Source organism: Sciurus carolinensis, chromosome 3, assembly GCF_902686445.1.
Source record: "Sciurus carolinensis chromosome 3, mSciCar1.2, whole genome shotgun sequence".
In the NCBI taxonomy this organism is placed as follows: Eukaryota; Metazoa; Chordata; class Mammalia; order Rodentia; family Sciuridae; genus Sciurus; species Sciurus carolinensis.
Genome location: NC_062215.1, coordinates 160,664,566 through 160,692,337, shown reverse-complemented (window position 1 = coordinate 160,692,337; position 27,772 = coordinate 160,664,566). Strand labels below are relative to the sequence as shown.

The 27,772-nt window shown below is 34.5% G+C and overlaps 1 protein-coding gene across 1 annotated transcript in view; it reads right to left on the bottom strand.

The window, feature by feature from the left end:
- Vwc2l (von Willebrand factor C domain containing 2 like) overlaps positions 1–27,772 on the bottom strand; it is a 147,836-nt gene that overhangs the window by 105,964 nt on the left and 14,100 nt on the right. The window contains exon 3 of the mRNA XM_047547741.1: positions 16,711–16,840. Within this exon, the coding sequence (XP_047403697.1) occupies positions 16,711–16,840 (130 nt within the window). The remainder of the gene's footprint in view (positions 1–16,710; positions 16,841–27,772) is intronic.

Below are 27,772 nucleotides of genomic sequence, written 5' to 3'. Positions count from 1 at the left end.
GCATACACAAATTTATTTTAAATAATGGTACAAATTTAATTGAGTGGAGAAAGGAAAGTCTTCTCAGTAAATAGTTCTCAAACTGAATATCCAAACTTTAGAAAAAGAAAAATATCAATCCATTCATTCCTTGTGTCATAGTCACAAACTAAAAATGGATCATAGATAAAAATGTAAAATCTGAAACTGAAACACTTCCAGGAGGAGACAAGAAAAATACTTTTTAACCTAGGGGTAGGCCAAGGTTTCTTGGTTACAACTAAAACACAATTCATAAAAGATGACATTGATAAATTTGACTTCATCATAATTAAAAACTTCTGCTTTTCAGAAGACAATGAATGGGACAAAAATATACCATAGACAATTGGGAAATAGATTCAAAGTATATATCTACTATGCCTCCAGAATATATAAAGATATCTCCAAATTCAATAATAAGATAACAAATAATTTAAAAATTGAGCAATTTGAACATTGTAACAAACATATAGATGGAAAAACTGCATATGGAAAGTTGTTTTCCATCAAAAGAAATTTGAGAAATGTATTTTAACACTGCAATTAAATAAAAATATATTTTAAATGGAATGGCTAAAATTAAACAGAACTGCTGATCCCAAGCATTGGTGAGAATGGGAGGAAATGACAGTCTCATACATTTTTATGGAAATTTGAAATGGTGCAGCCACCCTGAATCAGTTTGGCATTAAAAAAAAAAGTTAAATATATACCAACCACATGATCTAGCATTTGATTCCTAGGTAGTTTTCAATTGAAAAGAAAGCATACATCTATGCCAAGACCTGTGTGGGAATATTTGTGGTAACTTTATTTGCAAGAATCAAAAACTAGAAACATCCCAATGTCCATCAACAAGGGAATAAGTAAATCACTGTGTTATAGTTATACAATGCCATATTCAGTGACTGGAAAGGGCAAACTATTGATACGCACCACAACATAGATGAATTTTAAAATAATTAGGCTGAGTGAGAGAAGTCAGACAAAAGACAGGACATAATGAATAATTCCGCTTATACAAAGTCCTGGAACGTACAAAATGTTGTTATGTGGACAGAGAGTTGAACAAAGGTTGCCTAGGATGGGATGGAGCAGAGGGGGACTGGTGAAAAGGAGTGTTCTGGGAGGGATGGATATGTACCCTATCTTAATTGTGGTAATGGCTTCACAGGCATGCATATGTCAAAACAGCAAATTTCATGCTTTAATATTGTAGTTATTCTATGTCATTTATACCTCAATAAAGCTGTTTGAAGGATTAGACTGTTCTTAAATAAATTATGACTTGATAATATTATTGTTACCATGACTTAATCTAGAAAGAACACTTCACTTGAAACCATCTCTTCTTTACTGTAGATCAGGAGAGGACCACAGTGAATGATGAATGAATGAGCAGCAATCATGCTTGTCTCACATCACCTTTCCTTTTATTATTGTGCCTTCTCTTGTGATATTTTGCTGCTTTTAAAAATATCTGTTGACTTTCCCTCTCAGTGATCATGGCTCGTTGTTAAGAAATGTCATGGCCATTCAGAATGACCGTTTTTGACAACGTGAATGGACCTTCCTGGCATCTCCCACCTGTTTCCACTTGCAGACCCTGGGGAACCTGCCTTTGTCCCTGTTGGTGTTTACCACCCTTCCTCGTCAACACAGTAGCCTAGCTTTGATTCCAAGGCATTTGTGTCCTTTCTCTCCAGCCTCGTCTCGTCTCTTGTCCTGGTATAACTTCTCAAGTAGCTATGGGGTGGCAACAATTTCAGCTTCTTCTTTTCCCCTCCACACTAAATTCTTCATTTGAAAGAACAGACTCCCTAAGAGCACCTGAACGGAAGCATATGGTCTCAACTTTGAGCATCTGAATCACCTGGAGAGCTTGTTAAGACACAGATTGGTGGGTCCCACCCTAGAATTTCTTGTTCTGCGCATCTGGGATGTGCTCAAAAGTTTGCATTCTGATGAGTTCTTGGATAATTATGGAACTCCTCTTTGAGAACTACTAGTTAAGAACAATGGGTTTTGAAGTATGATAGAGTGAGGTTCAAATCTCAGTGATACATCTGAGGGTAATTTACTTCAGTTGAATTTCAGTTTTCTCCCCCACAGATTGATAAGTATAATTATTTCCTCTTATAAAATTGTTGTGAGATAAAATATGTTAATGCCTGCAAATCATCTAGAACACATAGGGCTTAATAGATGAGAGCCAGTGTTAGTGTTCACTAGCAGTGAGATCAGTTATCATCATTAGACCAGGCATTGAGAAACACATCTGGAAAGGACAACTGTTTCCCTCAGCATGGGCCACCAGTAAGCATCCCTTTCTGTTCCCTTCTCCCAGCAGTCCCTGCTCCATGTCTCAGTCTTCAGGTACCTAGCACAGGTGTCCTCTCTTCTGTGGGACAACCCCTTCCTGCTGTCTCCTGCCATGCAGGCTGTGTTCTTCCCCATGTTGAAACTAACTGGGGCTGTATTTGATGACCGAGTCACCTGATAAGCTCAAGAATGCTTGACATTGGAACAAAATATATAACATAACAGGTGTCTTTAATGCCTGATGTCCCAGCTATTTCCCTCAAACTTTTAGTTACATTAATTGTGAAAACTTTGGAAAGTTTATGGATGTGTGAAAGTGTGGGGACATGTACAGTAGAGGGGCACCATTCTGATGGGTTCAGCAGTTTTTCAGATGGTATCAGATGACTTTGCAGAGGACACTCATTGGACATCTTTAAGAGTTAAAATGTTACAGAGCGGACTGGTTTCTTTGCTCAGCTCAGTCACCTGACTATTGCATACTGGGAGATGAAACAGAAACCAATTAAGCTTTTCCCATCAACCTGCAGGAATTCTGGCTTGAAGGACTCTCCTCGTCACATCAGTGTCCCAATTGTGTTGCCTTCCATATCATCCTTATCTGTTCTCAAAGAAATCATCACATCAAATCCAAGAAAGTCAGACAAAGCAAAAGAAGAACCCCTATCTTTGACACATGACATCAGTCCCTGTGCCCTGTGTCTTGCCCCTAATCTAAATCCCAACATAGAATTTTGAAGCAAGAAAGCTTTCAAGCTCCGAATATTCAAGCACTGCTGACTATTTTGTCACTTATTGGTGATGGAAATTAATTGAGCTTAGCGTTCCAGAAGGCAGGTGTGTTGCTTTATGGACCTTTCTGCAAGACCCATAAAAGTGACGGGTGAGAGGAAGGGAGGACCTGGGGTTGGCTGGTTATGTACCCTGACAAGCAGCAGCATTTATGGTTGCTCTGTGCCATCACCTTGTAGAAACGAAGCACATGTAAGCAAAATAAGTATGCACGTGGCAACTGCTTAGTTCTTTTTTCTCAGTTGAGGGGCATCCAGCCATAAACATGTTTCAAAAGAGCTTTAACGTTTCTGATAGATTGATTTGAAGCAGCTCAGAGCTACATTTAAATATCAGAGGTCTTACTGCAAGGGCTTACTGCCTCAGCCACATCCATTCCTGCAGGATTCTAATCGCTGTATGCCAAAAGAGGTATTGGTTAACAAGTTTCCTTTGTCCCGGTTTTATGCCACATTCTGGATATATTTTTCGGTTGCATAATTTGATTTCTATAGTTAAATGTTATCTCCTACAATTGGTTTTATCCCTCCAATCTGATATCAAGGCACATTTTCTAAATTTATTTCTTATCTTCGCAATAAGTTCAGATGATTTTACCAAATATTTTCAAATCATATTTGGTCAAAGTGCATCATTTTAACTCTTAAAGACGTCCAATGAGTGTCCTCTGCAAAGTCATCTGATACCATCTGAAAAATTGCTGAACCCATCAGAATGGTGCCCCTCTACTGTACCTGTCCCCACACCTCCACACATCTATAAACTCTTTCTAAAGTTTTCATAATTAATGTAACTAAAAGTTTGAGGGAAATAGCTGGGATATCAGGCATTAAAGACACCTGTTATGTTATATATTTTGTTCCAATGTCAAGCATTCTTGAGCTTATCAGGTGACTCGGTCATCAAATACAGCCCCAGTTAGTTTCAACATGGGGAAGAACACAACCTGGCAGCATGGCAGGAGACAGCAGGAAGGGGCTGTCCCACAGAAGAGAGGACACCTGTGCTAGGTACCTGAAGACTGAGACATGGAGCAGGGAATGCTGGGAGAAGGGAACAGAAAGGGATGCTTACTGGTGGCCCATGCTGAGGGAAACAGTTGTCCTTTCCAGATGTGTTTCTCAATGCCTGGTCTAATGATGATAGCTGATCTCACCGCTAGTGAACACTAACACTAGCTCTCATCTATTAAGCCCTATGTGTTCTAGGTGCTTTGCAGGCATTGAACTACTTAATCTTTGCAATTGGATAAAATACACCATTAAGAATAATACTGACAGCCGGGTGTGGTGGCGATGCCTATAATTCCAACTGCTTGGGAGGCTGAGGCAGGAAATCACAAGTTCAAAGCCAGGCTCAGCTACAGGGTGGCACTAAGCAACTCAATGAGACTATGTCTCTTAAAAAACAAAAACAAAAACAAAAACAAAACAAAAAAAAAAACGAACTGGCCAAAGTGGAACATTAATTTTGCACTACAGTAACCGACACAGTACGTGAAGTCTGATCTTAACCCTCAGAAGATTTAGGTGTCCACAGTGAGATTATGTAGCAGTACAATTCCAACTTGATTTGATTTCCCCTGACAGTTATCCTGTTCCTTCTCAATCACTTTGCCATGCTTCCCATCAGTTAATGCAGGTAGGCTAATGTTAGAGGTAAACCAAACCAAACTTAATTAGGAAGAATCTGAGCAGCACCTTCCTTCCTACCTCATAATGCATCCCAGACTCTCCATATGGAAACTGCTTTGTGTGAAGTTGAAGACAAATATATTTTAAATGTAATTTAAAATAACTTAAAGAATCAAATTTCTTTTTAAATTGCAGCTCTTCTGCAGTCACAATATAGGTGTTGTTTATTCATTCACTTATTAAAACGCATAGATATGCATGTAGAACATGCTGTCATAGAGAGAACACACCAGATAATAAAACAGACAGAACATGTTGCCTTCAAGGTGACGGTGACCATGTGAAGAGGCAAGACAGCACTGAATGAGTGGCATGTAGACTTAATTACGTGGCAGCAGGTGGGATGGAGAACAATAAGGCAGGGAAAGTGAATAGAAAGTGATGATCTGGGATGTCAACTCATAGCTCCTTGGTGGTGGAGTGGTGGTGGAGTGGCTGAGCTTCTGGAGGTGTCTGAGAAAAGCAGGAAATAAACAACTTGAGGTGAGTGCTAAGAGTCTCAAGTCAGGCTGTGACAGTTGGGGAAGGATGGGTTGGATCTTTGTCGGAGTGCCTAGAGTTCTTTGGCCCCCTCTTTACCAGTGACTCAGAGGCCTAAGAAAGTTTGGTCTTATCTGTGAGAAAAGCAATCTGTGCCTGAAGGAGTGTCCATTAGACTCTTGCTCCTGAGTTTTGTAACTCCTGAGGAAGAGAGAGGGAGATCTAAGAGGAAGTGAGGATTTCTAGGCTTATCCAGCCCCAGTGCTTTTGAAGACATGCGAATTCAAATAAGACCAAGAACACATTGTATTTTGGTGTGTATGTGGTATATGTGCCCACACATGTGTGTTCATGTGAGTTTGGTCTGACTGTCCAAAGTGTTGACATTAAATACATTAAACATTAAAGGGGATCGTGGTATGAAGGGGCATACCTTAGTCTGAACTCCAGCTCTCTGCAAAGCCTGGGCCCCTATGTGGCAATTCTGATGTGAAATGAAGAAGCACTTCTTAGTGTGTCTATATCAGGCAGGAGCCCTGGAGGAAAGAGACTGTATGCTCTAACCTGTGTATTTGGTAGAAGCAGTGACCACTTGGTCAATGGATGCCTATGAGACATACATGATGTCTCGGCTGCATGAGGGGGAAGATTGGGGAATATTACAGACTGGTGACCCACCATTCCTGAGACAGAACAGTGATGTTGCCCCCTCAACTAGACTCTCCCAGTGCCAGTGGTTTGAGCTCCCTAGAAAGATGAGATTATTTCTAGGTGTTCATGAATCTTGACAAGACCCAATACCTTGGCTTCTCAGTCACATCCCATCTCATCTAATGCCTTCTGAAACTATATCAACTTGTAAGGAACCTGGTTGGTGATCCCAGTTGCCTGTTTTCTACTATCCACCATACACAAGGGTATCTTATTAGTATTTACAGGCTACGATCCTAGAAGATGTAATATTCTATTTTAATTGATGATTGAGGATGGACTCCATAATAAGACAGGAGGTGGGTTTAAGAATAGGTCTGGGGGATACACCAACTGGTAGTCCTGGCTACTGTTTCAGACCCAGATTCTCTTCAAGATTTTATGAATGTTCAGGAGTAAGACATTATCTGTGTTCAGCACCTTTTCTTGGGTCCCTCAAGTGCCCTGTGGGATGTAGTACTGAGGATCAAGAAACTATGTGGCACTGGAAGGACAGACAGTGCAGCTTCCTCACTTGTCTGTTCTCATGGAAGAAGGTGTGTGCCTTGTAGGGGAACTGAACTCAAAGTCCCAAACATTTACGTAGGGAAAATACAGTTTAAAAGCATTTCCCACATGCTAAGGGAGAAGCACGGAGGAAAAAAGATGAATTTTCTAGCATATGTGGGCCTTCCTTTCTACATTTTCTTGAAGACGAGGTAGTTTGGGTAATTATAGAGGAGAGGTGATTATCGGGAAATGAATATGGCATTAATTTTCATTGTGTCAACATTGTGAAATAATGCTTCTGAAATCTAGTTTGCTGATGAATTAAAAGGGAATCCCGTTGGTCTAAGAGACTATAAATATAAATATTTCCTTTCATATTTTGAAGGAAGCTTTATGAAAGGAATAGGAAATTGTTGTTGTGGCTCATTAAAATAGCTATTTATAATTACTCTGTTTTGACATCTACTCTACAAGAATATGATAATTCTGACCTTCAGTGGTGAAGTCAATGAAATGCAGACTTTGAAACTGCCTTTCACAGACCTGCTTTCATCCTGAACTGTTTCAGGGTCTCTGCAGCCAATGTGCAGTTCCCAGAAAAAATTTTCACCTTCAGAGTGTTTGTTTTATGGCTGTGGTATGCTTGTTATTAATTGTCTACCTGAGAGGAAGTGAGAAAATATTAAATGAATGTGAAAGAGTTGCACGCAATGGAGGCTGATACATCAAAATAGTTTCACGGAAATGTAAATGGATATACTTAAGTGAATAGTTTAACCATTTCCCTAATAGGTGCATAAAATGGGCAATGAAGCTTTCCAAACGCTTTTAAAAGACTCTCATTGTTAAAGGAGTTGAAAAGTCAAGTGGTAGAAATTATTAGTTAGTTAATTAATTTACCGAGTACAAATTATTATAAGGAATCACAGTGTAATTTTCAGTAAGTGACGTGTCATTGATTATTTAATTATTACATTATAAAAGTAGGAAAATGTTTATATCACCTGAGTTATACATTTTTCCATTTTCTATTTTAAATCACAAGGATAATGTTTACTGTGAGAAATTTAGAAAAAATAGGCTAGCAAAAAGAAGAAAGTAAATTCATCTATTAGCCTACTGTATAGAATTAAACACTATACAATTTACCATATTTTCTTCTAGTCTTTTTTCTATAGCTAGGATATATTTTCCTTTTAATGGAAACAGTTACAAAATATATGTGTATATAACTATCATCTCCTAGTAATTAAATTTAGTAATAAGTTCTGATCATCTATTTTTTTGGGGGGGAGAGATATCCACAATTTTTTCCCTACAATATTATTTATAATGTTTTCTTAGTTGTCCATGTAGATATAATGGATTTTAAAAGTCACTTTATTCTGTAATATTTGGTTTTCAGGTTTTACAAGTATTTGTTTTTATAAAACAACGTTGTAGTAAATAACTTTAAACATACATTTTTGTATTCTTATCTATGTCTTTTTGATCACTTTCTCAAAGTATTATTGCTGGCTCATGGTTGTACATACTTCCGTTGTCCTTCAGAATGGCTATGTCATTTACTTCCACCAGAAGTGTGAGGATGCCTGCTGCATTTTACTCTCCTCCAAACAGATGCTATCTTCTTTTAATATATGCAGAAACTTGTAGGTAAAACTGTGTGTTACTTAATATTCATTTGCATTTTTTCCTCTGAGAAATTCTTTATATGCTTCTATGTTTAGGAAGAATTTCCATATCCTGAGTAGAAGTTAATGCTTACATCATTTAAAAATTCCTCTATGATTTCAGTTTTGAAATTTAATTTTAATTCAACTGAAATTTATTTTTATAAAATGAATAAGGTAGGTGTGTAACTTCATTTTGTAAAACAGTGACACTTTCTAAATATGTTTCTAGAATAATACATTTTTTCATCTGATACCTGGATGTCATTTTAATTGTATACTAAATTGTGATATATACCTGGCTTGCTCTTTGATGCTCCATTGTTTATTTATTTCAGTTCCAGTTATCACACTGCTTAAAATTATATCTCTATATTCTATTTTAATGTAGCTAGTAGGTTGACTTCCACGTTCCACCAAATGCATCTTTTTTCCACCTATTATCCTTATTTATGTATTTTCCATAGGAAATACTTTGTTGACTTACTAAAAAAAAGACATCACATAGAAAATTTGATGATTCTTTTTTAATTTATCATTATAAAATAACTTAATTTGAGTTTTGAGTTTGAAGCTTTATAAATCTGATATATTTTATTTTTTATAGTTCTTAGTAAACTTTTGTGATTTTTATAAAATATACACATATATCCCCCAAGCGTTATTTATTTAATGTTCTTCCTTTTATTTTTAAAGCAGTCTATTATCTACTGTTGATAGATTTTTATTGCTTTCATAATTTTGAACTAGGTGAAATTAAAATTCAAGATTTTATTATAGGAAATTAAGATCTAAAAGTAAATGGAAGTTAATTAAATTATAATCCAATAAAATATTCCACTGAATATTTCCAGGAAAATATACTCTTTTGTTACTCTCAACTGATAACATGTTAAAAGGAAATTTAGATCTATAGTTGTTTCTATAACTTTTCTGATTGTTTCTTATAATCAGAAAACCCTAAAGGTACAAGACAGAAAATGAACAACATTGTTCATTTGTCATCTCACAAGTTTTTAAAATATATATGGAATTTTTAAGACAAAAGATATACTCACTTATATATCTTCTATATTTATATATTATATGAAATACTTATACACACTGTCAAATTTTCCTCCCTGATGGCTATATCAATTTATATATCCATAAGCAGTGTGGAAAAGTGCCTGACTTACCCAACCAAGAGAATTTTTAACGTAGTTTTTTTTGCCAATCCGCTGGATAAAAAACAAACAAACAAAAAAAAACTGGTATCAATTTTGCATTTGCAGTTTCTTCTTTTAAGTGACTTTGAGCCATTTTTCACATGTCAGAGGGCTATTTTTGTTTCTTTATAGGTGGAGTGCCTTTTGAAGTACTTTACCCATTAAAAATAGTCATTCGTCATTGGTCATCCCTTTATTAATTTTAAGAGTTCTTCATATATGAGAGAATCACTTGCTGGGATATAAAATTAATACTCCCTCTAGATTTTAGTTTGTGCTTTTAAAAATCTTGTTTTGTTTTACAACGCAGAAGGTTTTGGTCTATCCATTCAAGATTATAAATCAAATCACTTAGATCTTTTGTAAATTTTCAGAAAATTATATTTAATCCTTATTGAATTGAAATTTGTCCTGAATTATGTGATAAGAATTTAAAATATTTTTTCAGATAGCTGTTGAGTTGTTCCCAAACCACTTCTTCTACAAACTATCTCTCCTCCAGTGATTTCAAATATGATTTTACCTTATAACAAAAGTTCATATGTTGGCAGTTCTACTTATGAACTTTCTATTTTACTTCATTGCCATCTTTGTCTCATGCACCAATACCAAAATTTTATTTTAATAACATGTTTTACTATATGTACAAATGTGCCTACATAATAGATATTTTACATTCATGTTATACCCTGTAATCCTACTAAATTCTTATTTTTATTGGTTCTTTTTAGTTATACATGATAGTACCTTAAATTCTCATTTATAATAACATACTTTCATGAGTTTATCCAAGTGGACAATCATATCATATGTAAATGGTAACTGTTTTACCATCTTTCCAATTTTCCTTCTGAGCATTCTCTTATTTTTTTAAACTATTCCTTTCTATTTATCTATCTAACTGGGTACCCCTATTTTAACTTCATAAGGAATATCTTTAGAATTTGCCTATTAAACATGATTCTAACTTTCAGGAATGAGATAGACAAATTTTATCATGTAAAAATTATGTATTTTATCCAGAATTTTTGTTACTAGTATTTGCTGATACAGGTAATATCTTTTAGTTGTATATAGAAATTAAAATGGGATTTTTCTCCTCAATTTAGTTTTAGGACAAATTATATTAGCAGAGTTCCTAATATTAAACTCCCTTTGCCAACCTATGGTAAATCCCCCTTGGTCAGGATGTGTAATATTTAACATGCTACTAGTTCTGTTGGATAGCAAAATGTATAATCCCTTTCCCACAATCTCTTACAACCTAATTTCTCCATGACTTTGATACTAAAATACATTTGGAATTAAAACTTGGCCTGAGTAATGTGAGAAAGTTCATTATATTTACTCATTGTTATTATGACTATCACATACTTTGCTGCAGAAATATTCATGAAATTCATTGAAGAATGCTACCTATACCACTGGTGACAGAGTATACAATATATGAACTGCTTTCCCCTTGTAAAATCTACAACAAGAGCATTTAGACCAAGGGTTTTATAATTGTATTTTTATTTTAGCTTTCCTCACTAATAATCATAAAGACTGTGGATCTTTAGCTTCAATTTTTAGTTTATAATCTTTGGTTTGTATAGACATCATACTATTTCTATCTGTCCTCTGGAAAAGTTTAAATAACATTAAAATTATCTTTTCTTTCAGGGTTTCATGAAATCTTTTAAATTATAAAGTAAAATGGATTTGTGAAAATTCATTCAATAAAGAAGCCTGTTAAACAAAAAGTCCCCTGCTTTCATCTTCTTCTATTTTTTATTTCCTCTTCTGATCACTGAATCAGTTTAAAAATTGGTGTGCACTCTTTCCCTGCACAACATACAAAATAATGGAAAAGGGTTTTAAAATAGTCTAATCTATTAGTGAGATTGAGTAACCTTTGTGTTTCTGAAATATTGGTGCTTTTTGAACTACCTCTTCACACAATACTGTTGTTTTTTATTACTATCAATTTGTGGATTTATTATATTATATTAATATATATATATTAGAGACTTCAGTTCTTTTCTCCCTTCACCTTCTCACTTTTACTCCCCACGGGTCATCATTGAATCATTTCTGTCATTCATTTGTGTATCTAGTTAGCTCTTTTCCTATGGACATACAATTTAATATCAATTTGTATAAAATTATTTCTTATTAAAGTTGCACCTTATTTAAAATGTTTCACATATATATCACTTAAGATGTATAATTTACATAGCATCTATTAATATATTATGTAAAATAATGTATAGTCTACCATGTGTTCCTTGCTTATTTAACATGGCAGGAAAAATATCAGTAATGTCTTTTTAAAGGGTGCAATATATTTCATTATCCTTTCACTCTTAAAATGCAGAGAAAATGTTGTAGCTGAATGTGGGACAAACTACAAGAGGTAAAATTGCTGAGTTTAAGTGAAATGAAAATTTTGATGGAAAGTGGCTTCTTAAAAGTGGTCCTACATGTTCTCAACTACTTCTCAACCGTTTGCTAAATACTTTGTTAATATATCAATCTCATAATATCAATATAACATTGGCATCTCATTGTTTTAATTTCTATCCCTTTGGGTTAAGCATATTTTCCCTAATTTATTAGACATTTAGTTTTCATCAATGAATTTCCTTTAAATATACTTTATTTCCTACTCTATGGAATTGTTTTTCTTTTTATTTTGAGGGGCTCATTACATTTTAGAGATATCAGCAATTATACACAGCAAACATGTCTTCCCAATACCTCAAGAAGGAATTGGATACCTATAAAGTCCTTTTTCTTGTGTGCATACTCTGTACCCTTTATTGACCTCTGTCTTTGTATTTGCTGTCTTGGCTAGTATACTTCTGCCTTATTTGTAGCACCACTAAACTAGAAGACAGTAAGGGATATGAAATTAAATATTTGAACAAAGCTTATGTCATGTTGAGTTTAGTTAAAAGGGAGATAGATACTCCTCAGTGTTTATAGAGGATTATGGGGGAGCATTCTGTTTCTTCCATTTTTTCATGAGGTAACTTTTCCCTTAGAACCCTGAATAATGGGTTCTGAGGGAAAATATAAAATTCACTGACATACAAACTGATGAAATGTAAAAAAGAAATGCAGTTTGTTATTTGGATGTTCCAATGATTGAGTGTTTCAATAACTGGCCATGTATTTTATTTTTTAATTCAGATATTTGGCACTCTATGAACATGAATTTTTAATGACTAAGAACAAAAATGTTAGCATACATAGACAACTGAAAAATGGGATGAATGACTACAGAGTTAGAAGTTGAAATTAATACCAGTCCACATTTAAAAATTAATATGCATTCTTGGTTATATATGTACATATATACATGTATGTACACATACATGTATACATATACACATGTATATTACTATTCAAATGTATGATCAATTTCCAAATGCTTGTAATATTTATATGACTCTATAAACTGAAATATTTTCTTTTAGCAGATGCTGTGCTAATTTATTTTTCCATGTTATAAAGACAAAATAATGTGAAGAATTCTTGTTAATTCACAGGAAAGGTCTGAGACTGAAACATAGGTCAAAGAAATATAGTCTTAGGGAAAGAAAAACAATCTGGAAACATTGGATTTTTTCAGGAAGGCATTTGGATTGCCAGCTCTTGCAGATGTATAGTGAAAGGGGAAGCAGAAACTTAAGAATATTTTAGAAAACAATAAATTCCTATGCTAATTCTTCCAATCCTTCCCAAATGAAATATTACCCCTATTTTTCTCCCCTTAATAAGTGTGTTATAAATATGTTCTTAGTCATTCACACCTTTCCTTAATATTTTACTTTATTCAGATTAAATTGACAGTCTTTCTTCTTGTTGAACTAACCTAAATAAAAATGGCATATATTTTATGATTTGACTGTATTCATTGGAAATTCTGTTCAAGGCAATCATTGAGATTGGGAAATTTAACTTTCTCTTTTTTTTCTTTACATTATTAGAGAAAAGTTTTATAAGGCATGTCCTTAAATTTATTCTTATAAATTACTAAAAATAAAATGAATTTACCATTGTTTATTAGGGAGTATGTCACCTTACTGGTTCTATTATTTAAAAAAAAATTTTTATGTTGCTGGGGATCAAACCCAGGACCTCATGCATGCCAGGTAAGCACCGTATCACTGAGTCACACCCCTGCCCCAGGTTCAAATATTAAAAATACTTATTTCTGAAGATGATTGCTATATTTTCATTGGTGACTATTATTTTCTGAGAAAATGATGTATACATCATTATGTTTCCTTGTTGTATTTGCTCTTATATAATCTCAAAGGGAGGATTTTGATTTTAGCTGAATATTGAGTTTTAAGGTTAGGTGGGACAGATTCTATCACTTTAAACTTACAGTTTATATCTTTAATGCCTCTTGCTCCTGGCAAGTTCTAATTTAGAAAGGCAGGAAAACCAATCTTGATATGCAAAAAAAAGAGTATTTGACAGCCAAGACAATCAGCATTTATGCAAATGGAAAATATTTGCCAGCCAAAACCATCAACATTTATGAAGATTTAAGAAAATGTAGAAAATGTAATAAGACTATGTACAAATTAAAATCCATTGCCTCTACCTTGAATCCATAGGATATGTTTTTATCTTGTTATTTTTGTTTATCTAAGAAAATAGTAGGCATACTTTAAAAATAATTTAAACTAGAATGGGAAGATTTATCTTCTTATATGTAATGAAATAAACTTATAATGCACTGGAAATTTAAGAAATGGTCCTAGTTATACTTCATCATGATAAACATTTATTATCCCTCTATCTCTTCTATATAAGGGGCATCTGCTTTTGTTTGCTTGGCTAGTCTTAGAAATAGAGCAGGTATTGGGGCTAAGTATGTTTCCTTAATAAAAATTCTGTACCAATGGTCACAGGGGAGTTTTCGGTGGTCTTTGAAGTTCTCTTCATTTATTTTGATTATTCTTCACTTTTGGGGTTCACGTGACTAATTAGTGGCATTTAATAGTAGAAAAAAATAATGTCTTTTAATGTTATATTACAGAAAGAATTAGTCTTGCCATTAATTTTAATCCAGTTTCACTTCCCTATGTAAAAAAAAAAAAAAAAAAAAAGAAAAAGTTTGTTTGGAAGTAGCAAGAAGAAGCATAAGGGATCATTTTGTAGTGCTTCATGGATGTAAAAAAAATAAAATAGAAAGAGCAGAAAATTTAACTAATGTACCTTGTACTCAGCATCTGTTTATTAGGGGTACCAATGTATTACTATTTTGTATTTGTCTTCAGATAAAACCCTTAGTACAAACATAGACAACAAAAGAACTTTAATTGTTCAGTAAACTAGTTAACAAAGCAGTGGCACACACCTGTAATCCCAGCGACTCGGGAGGCTGAGGAAAGAGGACTGCAAGTTCAAAGCCATCCTCAGCAAAAGTGAGATGCTAAGCAACTCAGTGAGACCCTGTCTCTAAATAAAATATAAAATACAGTTGGGAATGTGGCTCAGTGGTTGAGTGCCCCTGAGTTCAATCCCTGATAACCCCCTTTCTCCCCAAAAATTATATTCTAAGTACATGGTGTAGATGCTCTAATTCTATGAGTATACTGAATATTTCAGACAAGTTTTTAACTATGATTGTGTTTACCCTAAAAGTGAGACAAAGTTAACCAGAGCCACCTAGGGAATAAAAGATCTTCAAGGTTCTGTCAGCTGTTTCTAGAAAAAATGAACAGTCTTTAGTCAAAGAATTGTCAATCTTATTTTTAAAGATAGATTAGGTAGCTGAATTTTTCTTCTTTTTATCCTTGGAGAAAATGAAAAATAACAAGTCCTCTTCTACTTTAGACTAACCATTCATATACTTTATGACAGTTAGGTCTCCCCTGAGCCTTCCCTTCTCAGGCCAAATTATGCTAACTCCTTCAGTCTATCCTCATAGGTCTTATTTTTCAACCATTAAATCATCTCACCATTCTTTCCTGTGTCTTTTCCAGTTTCATCAAAATCTTTTTAAAGATATAAAGTCTTAAATTTGATATCTTTGCATATATCAGATGGGTTAGAACTACAGGAAGATATTTATTTCTATCTTCTAAATCAGAGAGATGGTCATCATGACAAGTCAGTTGGATAAGAAGAAAAAGAGAAGCCAGGTGAGCACTTTAACATTTTAACATAATGGATGTATTAGATCAGAAACAGTCAAATTCACGTCTGGAAAAATGTCAGAAGGGCTCATTATAAGTCATTTGGGAAGGCACCAAAACACAAAATTTATTATAAAAACAACTATAGCACTTTTGTTTTGTCTTTAAATAACCTGATGCTTCTTTTCACTAATTATTCTTCTGCAAAGGAAAAGACTAGTAGGTGGGTTTACATAATTCCAAATTTAGAACAAAATAATATATCACAGAGGAAGAGACCACTGCTACCTCAAGAAAGGGCACAGGGATTCAGCATTAGAGTGAGGGAACTCAGCTAAACTAAGGGCTAGCGCCATTTTTTTTTTTTTTTTTTAAGGAGAGGGACATTTGTGGAATGTTGCTGAGTGATGTATTTATTCTTCTTCTTTTTTTTATTTGATAGAACATTGTCACTGGAAAAAGTGTGCTCTAGACTTTGTTGATATGCTGTTCTGGGTTTCTTGTATTGCACTCTCTGCAGCAGCATGTGACTTGGGGTGAATAGGGTAGCAGAGCTGTTTTGACCTTTCCCTCCCATGAGGTACAAAAAGGAACCCAAAACCTCATAAATAAATGAACTCCTCCTCCATGACAATTTTCATAGGAACAAGGCTCCACTGTAATTAAAACCTAGAATAATTTCCCTAAACTATTGAGTCGTGCTTGAATTTAAGTACATGGATAATTGACTTTGTATTTCTTTGATATCTTAACTTTAAAACCTGATGTCTTATCCATGCCCAAAGCAAAATACCTGACATTCACCCTGTTCTCTCTTCTGGGATGCACTATGCACTGTGATATTGGGTGAACTACTCCATAGCCCCACAATGCAATCACTATGAAAAGATGACACTGTGTTCTTTCCAATAGCCTGCTTATAAATCAACCAGTAAGTAAAAGGATCATAACCAAGCCAGCTTACAAGAGCTTTAATTCCCCAGATGAAAAGCTGCACAATTCACCCATTGCTGGTTTATTTTCACTTCAAGGCTCTAGAAGAATATAAATTGGCTATGCCCATATTGAAAAGCCACAGGCAGATCTTAGAGGGCTCTTGCACTGAATGGTGTGCAGTAGTGAAATATTTGTATTTTGCACTAACCCCTCTTTGAAAGCTAATGCAGTGTGGTCTTACCATTTTTGCAGACAGGACAACATTGTTCTGGTTCATAGACTGGGTTGACACACTCAGGAACTGCGCAGTCTGCTACAACACAGTGAACTTCATTGCTGGGCTCACAGCGACACCATTCACATGGAGAGGGCTAGGAACAAATCTAAAATTAGCCCCTTTTCTCCTATAACTTAATGCTTGCACATTCATATGCTGTCAGAAGACAAAACATCAGTGTTCATATTGGCTTTACTGAATTAACTCCATTTACCACGTGTATGATCATTCTCCCCCAATGGAAGGTCATTTGAACATCAAAGCCAAGGTGGGCTGCTGTGCACAGTCAGATTGCTGTGAATAACTAGAACACCAGTGGATCAACTTTCCCTACATCTCTGTCCCTACTTTTCCAAAGAAATGTTTGGACAACTAATATGTCATCTTATGGTTTGGTTTCCAGATGCATGATTGCTCTGCTGTCCTCTGGCAAATAAGAATGATACTGGAACATATGAAAGTTTTTGCCATTTGTCATTTTTTCCTTCCTGAGAAAGAGGAGAATTACTTGGAAACAAGAAAATGGTAAGCGCACATCCTTATCCTTTGTAAAGACTCTTTTTCAAGCTAACATAGACTCTGAATGGCATTTTTTTCAATGTGAATTTTTCAGAGGAGATTGCATTTGGGATCCAAACATACAGAATCTGACTTTTGAAAGATTTAGTGAATGTCTTTCATCTTGCCTGCTTGCTTTTATGAATGGACTAAATCGATTGACCTAAAAAGCCACTATCTGAGTCAAGATTCTGAGGCTGGAATTGAAAAGTGATTAATTAAGAGAAAAAAAAATTACAAGGCTGAAGAGAAATTTTATCTTTACTTACCAACCAAGAGTGAGTTGGGGATTTTTTTTTGTTTCCTTTCTAGAAACTGTGTATGCCACAAATAATAAAGCAGTGGAAAGCCTGTGAGTTTTGCATACTGTACAAGTTCCACCTCTACTGTCTCATGAAACTGAGGTTGAGATTTCTGGAATGAAAACTTGGAGGCCTCAGAAGTTATACATGCCCATACTTCTTAATCAAACAACACGTTCTTAGAAAATTCTGCCTCCAACTCAATGCCACGGTTCTTCGCCTGCAAATGTGCTAATGAGCCCTCTTCTCTTGTTTCTGCAGCTACAGTCCATGATCCCTGTCAGTTCTTGGTTTTTCCTGGACCTGAGAATTTGGGTCATATTGGTGTTCTCTGACCCAGGCAGTCTGTGGGGGTGAAAACCGTTCAATGAATTATTTAAATATTCATCTTTGCTTTGTGCTTGAAGAATGATAATCTAACTTGAATTATTTTACTGTCAAATTTATTCTGAACAAGAGATTTAGCCATAGAATCTATTGCAACGTAATGCTGTTTCTTAATGCAATCCACAAGTTTGTTGAAGGGTACAATTAAGATCTCCACCATGTGGTGAGTTGTGTCTAAGCAGTTCTGAGGAAGCTATTATGCTATCCCAAGGGCTAGAGTTTTCTTGAGGGTTCTCTTGATCCTACAGCACAGTATTTGATAGAGATGGAGACTGGGCTTCTGTATGGCTCCTTAGTTTGCAAGCTCCATTAAGGTACCTAAGATGCTCAAGGACACTAATAAGACAGTGTCTCTCTCTCCTTGGTTAGTGCAAAGGAATGCTCTCAGACAGCCTTCCAAAGCACAGCACAGACAGACTGTATCTATTCTGAGAAATACTCTGAGGAAGAGCTAAGATCACAAGGTGATTTTTTTAAGGAGGTTTTGAGTAATGAAAAACATAAATTAAGAAAATAAAAATATCCCTTTTACCAAATTGGTAGCTTCTAATCATGTCCTGAACTTGGCTTTATTTATATATTGTAGTGTGTTTTCTCCTGCCCCATAATCTCATGTTATTTTCTTTTCATTAATTAAAAAAAAATCATCTGTAGCCAAGTGTGGTGGTACATGCTTGTAATCCAGCAACTCAGGAGGCTGAGGCAGGAGGATTGCAAGTTTGAGGCCAACCTCAACAACTTAGGCCCTAAGCAACATAGCAAGACCCTGTATCAAAATTAAAAATATTTAAAAAGGATTGGGGATATAGTTCATTGGTAAAATACTCTTGGGTTCAATTTCCAGTTACCAATAAATAAATAAATATAAAAACTCTGTATTTTAATTCATTTTTTCACATCTCAAGCCTCCATGTATCCCTGCTCCAGCTCTGAACACTCTATGAAATTAATCCATTGACTGCCACACTCAAGTCCTTTTCCATCCTCATCTGCCTTGCCAAGCCGCTCTCCTTTCATAATCTTACCAGTTCTGAAACCATTGTTATTATCTTTCTCAATTTGACTTTCTCCGTTGACCCTGCCTTCCCTTACAATTTTGAAAGGATATCACTTAAGTAGTAGTAAGTTACTAGGAGGGAGCAGTTTGCCACTGTAACATTAAGTTCAAACTTTGAAAATCCTTCCCACCTTACAGTGTAGAACTCTGAATGGTTTGGTGCTTTGGATAAATCTTTACTTCTTAAGCACTGAGCTGGTTACAAATTTCCTTTTATTGGGTTCTTCAATGTGAAAACTATAGATTAAACCTGAAGATGTTCCTGTAAAAACCAAGATTAAAGTATAAAGCTATCTTTAGAGAAGCAGAGAATGTTGGAATAAGTAATTAGAAAAAAGTTATTACCTTTTTTTAAAAAAATACAAGCATGTAATATTATGACTTAGAGCATGGATTTTGTCAGGTAGATATTTGGTAAACCAGGTGATTAAATGACACCATTCTAAAATTTTATACAAGCAAAATCTTCTATGAAATCTTAGGGAACACTTTATTTCTATGCAATCTTTTGAAAATAGAGTAACATTCACTAAATATACCTGGCTATAAATTTAAGTTGAAGTTATGATTACAGGTCAAATTTGTTAGTATATATATTAGATGGTTTGAGTACTACATGTGTGTTATAAATCTGTTATACATCCAACTCAGTGTTTTTGAATATCTAATGAGGAACTATATTTAAGCAGGGACTGTGAGTCTTACCGGTAATTCCCATTGCTGAATACATAGCCTGTATGACAAATGGTGTAGCAGCTGTCCCTAGATTAAAAAGGGGTTTCCTGCTGTGTGTATTATAATATGAGACTCTTAAATATTGATTTAGATGACTAGATTCAAACTTTCCTTGTTGGTATTGGGGAAACAGCAATACACATGTTTCAAGATGGTTAACTTCTAAAGATCTTCACTGAAATCCCAGTCACTGATTTTTTTTTAGAGTTATTGAAGAATTGGAGAGGAGATACCAGAATCTTGGAAATAAGGAAATGTACCATGAGTTATTAAAATGGAGAAGCAGCCTGAGAGCTAGTAACTTAGGTTGCTAGTACCTAAGTGGAGTACCTGAATAATATCAGAAAAAAATTGTCAAATATATTCTTGGTGACAATTTAGAAGATACTATGGGCGTCATTGAAGGTCAAGTTAGGATTATTAGAACAAGTTCTGTAGACTGGTTGCATAGTATTTTCCGCGTGCTTATATAAATGGGCACTTATTTTTGTACTCTGAATACACCCAGACTTACTTATTCATGACTGAGGACAGTCAGAATATTTGTTCCATGTGACAGTTCATCAAGGCTTCCTTAGTTACTTGGTGGCTGTCACTGGCAAAATTGTTCAGATGGTACCCAGAAGAAAATGGTCATTGTCTATTAGACGTGTTTAGAGATCAGAAACATTGCAGTACTGTTTGACTTTGATAAAGGCTAAGATGACAATGTTGCTACAAGGGTTCTTAATTTGGGAAATTATAAAAAAAATACTTCATTTAGTTGACTTTGTGTGACTGTGCTGTCATGGTAAAAGCAAGCACTTTAGTCTCACGTGCTTTCCTTATTAGCCGTGGATGTTGGGGGAAACTATATAATCTCTCTTTGTCTTAATTTTGTTTTCCATAAAATGAGAGTAAAAAGTATTAATCAAACTCACAGAATTACTATGAAGCATATAAAAATAGGTCAGAAATATTATTTGCTTTTATACTTAGCCACTGGTGGCTTTCTGAAAGACATCTAAAAAGTAGAAAACTGAAAGTATAAGGTTATATTTTAAAGCAATATTAAGGTTTTGCTCTCTGATTTTTGCTCAAAAGGAAATCTGGTTATGGAGGAGGTTGTAATAAGGTTTGCTAGGATTTGTTTTGGTGGGAGGATTTTTTGAACTGGTAGAATTAATCATGGGAGAAAGACTGAAAAATAAACCACTGTTAGAAGCCTCAAATGCAGAGTAGTCGTGAATGGTTAAACTGATTATTAAAAATCATTCATGAAAAGGAAGGAGAAAGAGAGTTAGAAAAATAGGAAGAAAGAAAGAGCGAGAGAGAGAGAAAGAAAGGAAGGGAGGGAGGGAGGAAAAGAAAAGAAAAGAAGGAAAAAGAAAGGCCACAAATTTATTTCCTTTTCCTGCTGTGTTGTCATACAAGAATCAACTCAAATGCCACATTCCAGGGAGGTTTTGACCACCCAGGTAATCCAGTCCCTCCATCATCTGTCTCTATCCCGCCACCCATTCAGAAACTATCATCAGTTCCTGGAATTATTATTATTGCTAATTTCTTCACATTTTTTATTTGCTCTTGTCTGCTGTCTCTATAGATTCTAAACTTTGTATGATGTATTGTTCACTGCTGAATCCTCAGCACTCAAAAGACATCGTAGCACATAACGGGAACTCAGTAGGTATTTGTTAACTGAAATGCATCATCATTTATGTAGAATCTGTTTGTATATTTGTTAAGCCATACCTCTAGGCAGCTTCGTCTGTGTTCCTCATGCATGAAAAAGATGAGATGTTTGTATTTTATTTACATATTGCAGAGGGAGGACACTTTGCAGGAACAGATTTCTGACTGTAAGTCATAAAATAACTATTTGGGTTCCAATATTTTGGCAGTGAGCATAAACAAATCTCTAAAGGTAGTTTTAAATTCATAACACTCATTGTACAGATCTCAGGTCAATCTTCAAGCATTCCGTTGACTAGCTTATCTAGCAGTAGATAATTTCAGAGTTTTATTGCATTAGAAGATATTGTGCTAATTAGATTTAGGACAAGAATATATGCAAAGGTATTATTAAAGAGAAAGCTAGTCTCATTTAATAATGTGTGTCAAGTTTAATAGTTGCTTATTAAGCACAATAATTTTAGTATATTTTAATTTTTTTAAGAAAAAAGCTCTAATTTTAAACATGTCCCTTTTCCTAAAAGATGAGTTAGATTACCAGGTCCAACAAAATACATCCTGATTAGTCTGAGAAACAAAACTTGCTTCCTAGAAAATCCTCAGCGAATACTGTTGAATGCTGAGGAGATGCATGCATGAATGGATGGGAGTTCTAAACTCCAAGTCAGCACACTAATCATGTCAATGTTTTCCTTCTGATCAAGTGATCTGAGGCTCCGTATACAATGTGGTGCTTCATTTCTTTGATAATAACCAAATCTTATCAAAGAAAATATAGCTCAGTTTGCTTTTTACAAAAAAAACCATTAAACAACTATTTAAAATTTGATCTCCACAAATGAAAAACTGCTTTATGAAGTGCTCTTCTTTTATAGATAATTTATGGCATAAATTTGATCACTTTATGGAACAAATCTCATTACTTTCAAAATGTATGAGAAATTTGGAAGACTATTTCAAAATTGCTGATGCCTGTCAGGAATCTCACTGTTCACTTCATTAAAATATACATTAAATTGCAAAGTGCAAGAGTATTTAGCATCCACTACCACTCCTGCAGCCAGTTATTTTCATGTGGCAGATGTTACCTAATAATCAATGGATCCAGTGGATTTTAACTGAAATTCACAATCATCTGAAAGATGCCCCATAGAAACACTGACTAAAATGCTCCTTAGTGTTCCTGGTCTAATGAGATTGTGATGCCCTCTTCAGTGATCTGCCCTATTGATTGGAGCATATTAGGAACACTGAGGTCTTAAGTCTTACTACATCATGGACATAGAACTGGGACTTCTTTAAGAATTTTAATGTTGCCAAAGCAAATAGAAAAATCTCATATATAGAATTTTTTATAGCCACCTCAGTTGGCCAGCAAACATGTATTATCATTTGATTTATAAGTGGAGTAGCTGTTCTGAATTTTTCTAGAAGAGTTGGTATTTTGATAGTGTAGTCTAGAATATTATTTCTAGTGTGTCTGCAAAAAACATTCTTTTTTTTTAAGCAAAGTTTTAGGAAAATGATTGCAAAGAGTGCTTTTAGGTTTGCCCATGTATTTATAATAACCAGTTAGATAATAAACTATAACTCAGGATTATATAAATTTAAGACATATTTATTCAGGGCACTTATTAAATGTATATTACAGAAAAGATCAGTATATAAGCTATACCAAGAGGACCTACATATTTGTCCTGCTTTCAATAAATGACAATATAAGAATTAAGATTGGTACTGGGGATTGAACATAGGGGTGCTTTTTACTGAACTACATCCCCAATACTTTTAATTTTATTTTTTAATTTGAGTTAGGGTCTCACTAAGTTGCTGAGACTGGCTTCAAACTTACGATTCTTCTGCTTCAGTTTCTGGGATTGTAGGCATGAACCACCATGTTTGCCTTGATTTTTTTTAAACCATTTTTTTTGTTTTGGTTTTATGTTTTTATTAGTGCATTGTACCTATACATAATAGTGGGATTCATTTTGACATAATCACACATGTATGGAAAATAATTTGCTCCACATTCAGTCCCTAATACCTCCTGCTTTCCTTCCCCTCCCTCACTCTTCCCCTTCCTCTACTCCACTGATTCTCCCCTTCTATTTATTGTTTTTATAAATTGGTACTTTACAGGCATTCATACCTGTGGAATCCATGGTGGTACATTCACAAGTGCACACAGTGTAATTTGGTCAACCTCATTGTTCCTCCCTTTCCCACATCTCCTTTCCCCCTCAAACCCCTGCTCCACTCCACCGATCTTCCTTCCATTTTCATGTCTTCTGCCTTTTCCTCTTATTTTGCTTTAGCTTCTGTGTATGAGAGGAAGTACTGGGTCCTTGACTTTCTGAGTCTGACTTATTTCACTCAATATGATATTCTTCAGTTTCATCCATTTAATGGCAAATGCCATAATTTCATTCTTATTTACAGTTGAGTAAACTCCATTGTGTATATAGACCACATTTTCGTTATACATTTATTAGTTGATCATTATATGGGATGGTTCCACAACTTAGCTATCATGTTAACCAATTTTTTACAAGAATAACTGACCCACCTCTCCCACTCCTCATTATTTATCCAAAAAAGCTAAAACCAGCATAATACAGTGATACAGGCACATCAGTGTTTGTAGCAGTACAACTTAGGATAGCCAAGATGTGGAACCAGCCCAGGCATCTATTTATTGATGAATGGATTACAAAAATGCTGTATATATACACAATGGAGTTTTATTCAGTCATAAAGACAAACAAAATTATGCATTTACCAATAAATGGATGGAACTGAAGAACATCACATTAAGTGAAATAAGCCAGATTCAGAATAGTCAAGGGTCAAATATTTTCTCTCATGTGCAGAAACTAAAGCAAAGTAAGGGGGAATAAAAAGTGAGGGAGTAGATATCATAAAGTTAGAGGAAAGATCAGTGGAGTAGGAGATTGAGGGAGAGGGAGGAGGGTTGGGAGGAAAAGTGGAATGCATTTAACAAAATTATGCTATATGCATGTATAAATATAACACAGTGAGCTCCAACTTTATGTATATCTATCAGTACCAATTAAAAATGACTAAATGAGTGGAAGGTCATCCAATAGAGCAGAGGACAGGGAATAAGGGTGGAAAGAGGGGAGAGAAAGGGCGACACCAGGGACTGAAATGCAGTGAAGTAAATTCCAAGCAAAATGAACCCAACTCTTAAGTACAAGTACAATGCAGTAATAAAAGCAAAGCAAAATAGTTTTGATTAAAAAGAGAATAAAGGCTGTAACTTTTATAGTGGAATACTAAATTATTGAAGTTAATCTTTATATTTTTATTTGCATTTAATTTGAGCTAGAAAAATACAAGAAGTTTTGGAAACAGTTGAAGTACCAATCCAAAAATTATTAATTATCAAGGATAAAAAAACCTTGTTTTTATAAGTTTATCATTATACTTGAAATACAATGTAACATTATCTTAATGGCTTATTTTTAAATTTTTTTCCTAAAATTTTTTCTAAAAAAATTAAAAATTATATTTTGGCATGTGTTTCAAGGGCAGATATCTCTACAATTTTATACTGCCTATTCTGATAAACAAATGGTGTATAGAGCCAATTTTATTCCCTGAATGTTTTCAAGGAGTTTCATGACAATAAAATATAGATTTTCTAAAATATAAACAGTATTCAGAAAAATAAAATTTGGATAAGAAGATTGTAAGCAAAAACACATTTTTATTATAATAACAGGTGTATCTTTTTAAGTAGGCAAAGTTACACTTACCAAGGAAATATCATGGTGCATTTAAGAAAACAAAACAAAAAGATGTTTTAGCTGTTTCTGAGGTCTTCAGCATGGAACTTCATCAACAGTACATCTGAGCATTTGTAGCAGAACCTACTTATCTCCATGCTGAAAATGCTCCATGGATCACACATGCATGCAACAGAATAAAAATGAGCAACGGTATAACTTCAAAACTTTCCTGATTTTACCGAAAAGGACATTTTTGGTTATTGATATCAGTTAAAGAGCCAGTCATCTACTATAGCATTAAGTCAAGGTCAAAGGCAATTAGGGTAGATACATTATCATGAGAATTCTACGGCCTGAAAGAATCACGTAAGAGACAGTACCACCAGTTTTATTTTACAGGAAATACTGGAAGGAAGTGGTAACAGAAAGGAGGGTAGTAACTCCACCTGCCAGCACTGCATGTATGACTCTGAATTCAGGGCCTTTTAGGCTCTAAGAGGGAGGCGTTGTCAGCCTGGGACAATTAAATCTGTTTGTATTGGGAATGCAATCAGACTGTTTCTTAAGAACTCCTTCTTTACTACTATCTCAATTTCTCTGGGCAAAATTTTCTGAAAGTTTAATTATTTTCTTCATTTTCCATTAGGCAATAACATTGTACTTTGACATGATATGAAGAGGGCGTAATTAAAATGAACAATATTAAGTGCTTTATAATTGTTGATATAAAAGACATTTTCAATTTTAAGACTAAACAGTGATTTCCCACTAAACTTGATATTTCATTATATGATGCTTATTTCATAGCTTACCTCATTCCAGGAACATATATTGAGATGACATGGGCAATAACATGAAAGAATATTTTAATTAAAAAAAATAATCACTGAGTAATTTCTTGATGAACTTTAGTGTGCAATTTTGGGGCCAGGTATAGCAGAAGCAGTGGCAATTCTGTAACCATATGTAGACATTGTTAATGCTATCTCCTAGGGGAATTTGTATGGTAATGTGGAATAAGCATATTTGGAGGGTAAGTCCTACAAATAAATGCTACTGTTTTACCTTGGAGAGGTTCAACTGCTTCGGTCTGGATTTTCTTCTTATTAATAATAATATAATGTTAATATGCTCTGATTTTCTCAGCAATTGTCACAAACCAGCAAAGGAATTACATAATATGTGAAAGAGCATGTAAACTACGTAGCTTGGGTTCCATGAATATTATCGTCGTCATAGCTTTCAAATTGACCAGTATTTTGGTTCCCCTCCCTTTTGTCAATTTGCAAGGTTGTGTATTTGTCAAGGGAGTACATTAGTCATACATTATCTTATTAAATATGGCATAATTATTTCCATCATAAATTAATTGAAATATCGAACTTGCAAAGAATATCCTTTAGAGTTTTGAAAGGAATCTGTACTTCATCTCTAAAATGTAGCATGTTTGCACTCGAATTGTGGTTGGATTGAGAATGACATCCAACAACATTTTTAGATAGTTAATTATATTCTTATTTACAGAGATGAAAATTCAGTCTTTAATCAGATTCTTGCCCCAAACAGATTTTTAACAGGGTAACTTTAGCTCTAAGTTTTTGGAGTGTTGTTTTTAGTATCTTCTAGTTTCAATGTAAATGTCCTAAAGTCTCATTAACAAAAAGAAAATTCTCTGTGATTGTCCTTTTTCTCCTTAATGAAGCTTTCTAAATCTCAGCAGTCAAAGGTTTGCTATTTTGGCAGAATTTTATTTTTAATGTTGGGAATAAAGTTACAGTTAGACTGAACAATTTTAATTTTTTAAGAGAGAGCAATAAAACTACCATGCAGTGAAAATAAGTGGAGTTTCCAAGCACCACAGCTATTCTCTCACTATAAAGAAAAATGAGTTCATTTGGTTACCACTGGAGTTTTTATAATATCTATGGTAGAAGCTTTTGCATTTCTAATTTTGCAAAAATCATTAACAATTCCTATGCTTTTTTAAAAATTGTATTTCATTGATATAAAATTTAAAAAATAATCTCTATGTTTGCAAAAATAATCTTGGTTAATCCTCAATGTATTCAAAATATAGTTTGTTTCAAATGGATAGAAACGTGCCTTTGATGTTCCTCTATTTCTTTTAGTAATGTGAATTTTATTTATTTTCCATACTTTTATTGGTGACATATTGTTGGGATTTGTTGTTATGTATTCCTACATGCACACAATATAACAATATGATTTGGCCAATATTACTCCACAGTTTTCCCCTTTCCCTCTCCTCCTTCCCTTCTCTGGTCCCTTTCCTCTACTCTATCAAACTCCCTTTGATTTCATGAGACTTTCCCTCAGCCCTACCATCGAGACCTTTCTTTTCCTTTTGCCACTCTAGCTTCTGCATATGAGAGAAAACATAACAACCCTTGACCTTCCAAATTTGGCTTATTTTGTCTAACATAAAGTTCTCAAGTTTCAAGTTCCATCCATTTTCCTCTAAATGACATAATTTTATTTTTCTTTATGACTAAATAAAACTCCATTGTATGTATATAGATCACATTTCCTTTATCTGGGTA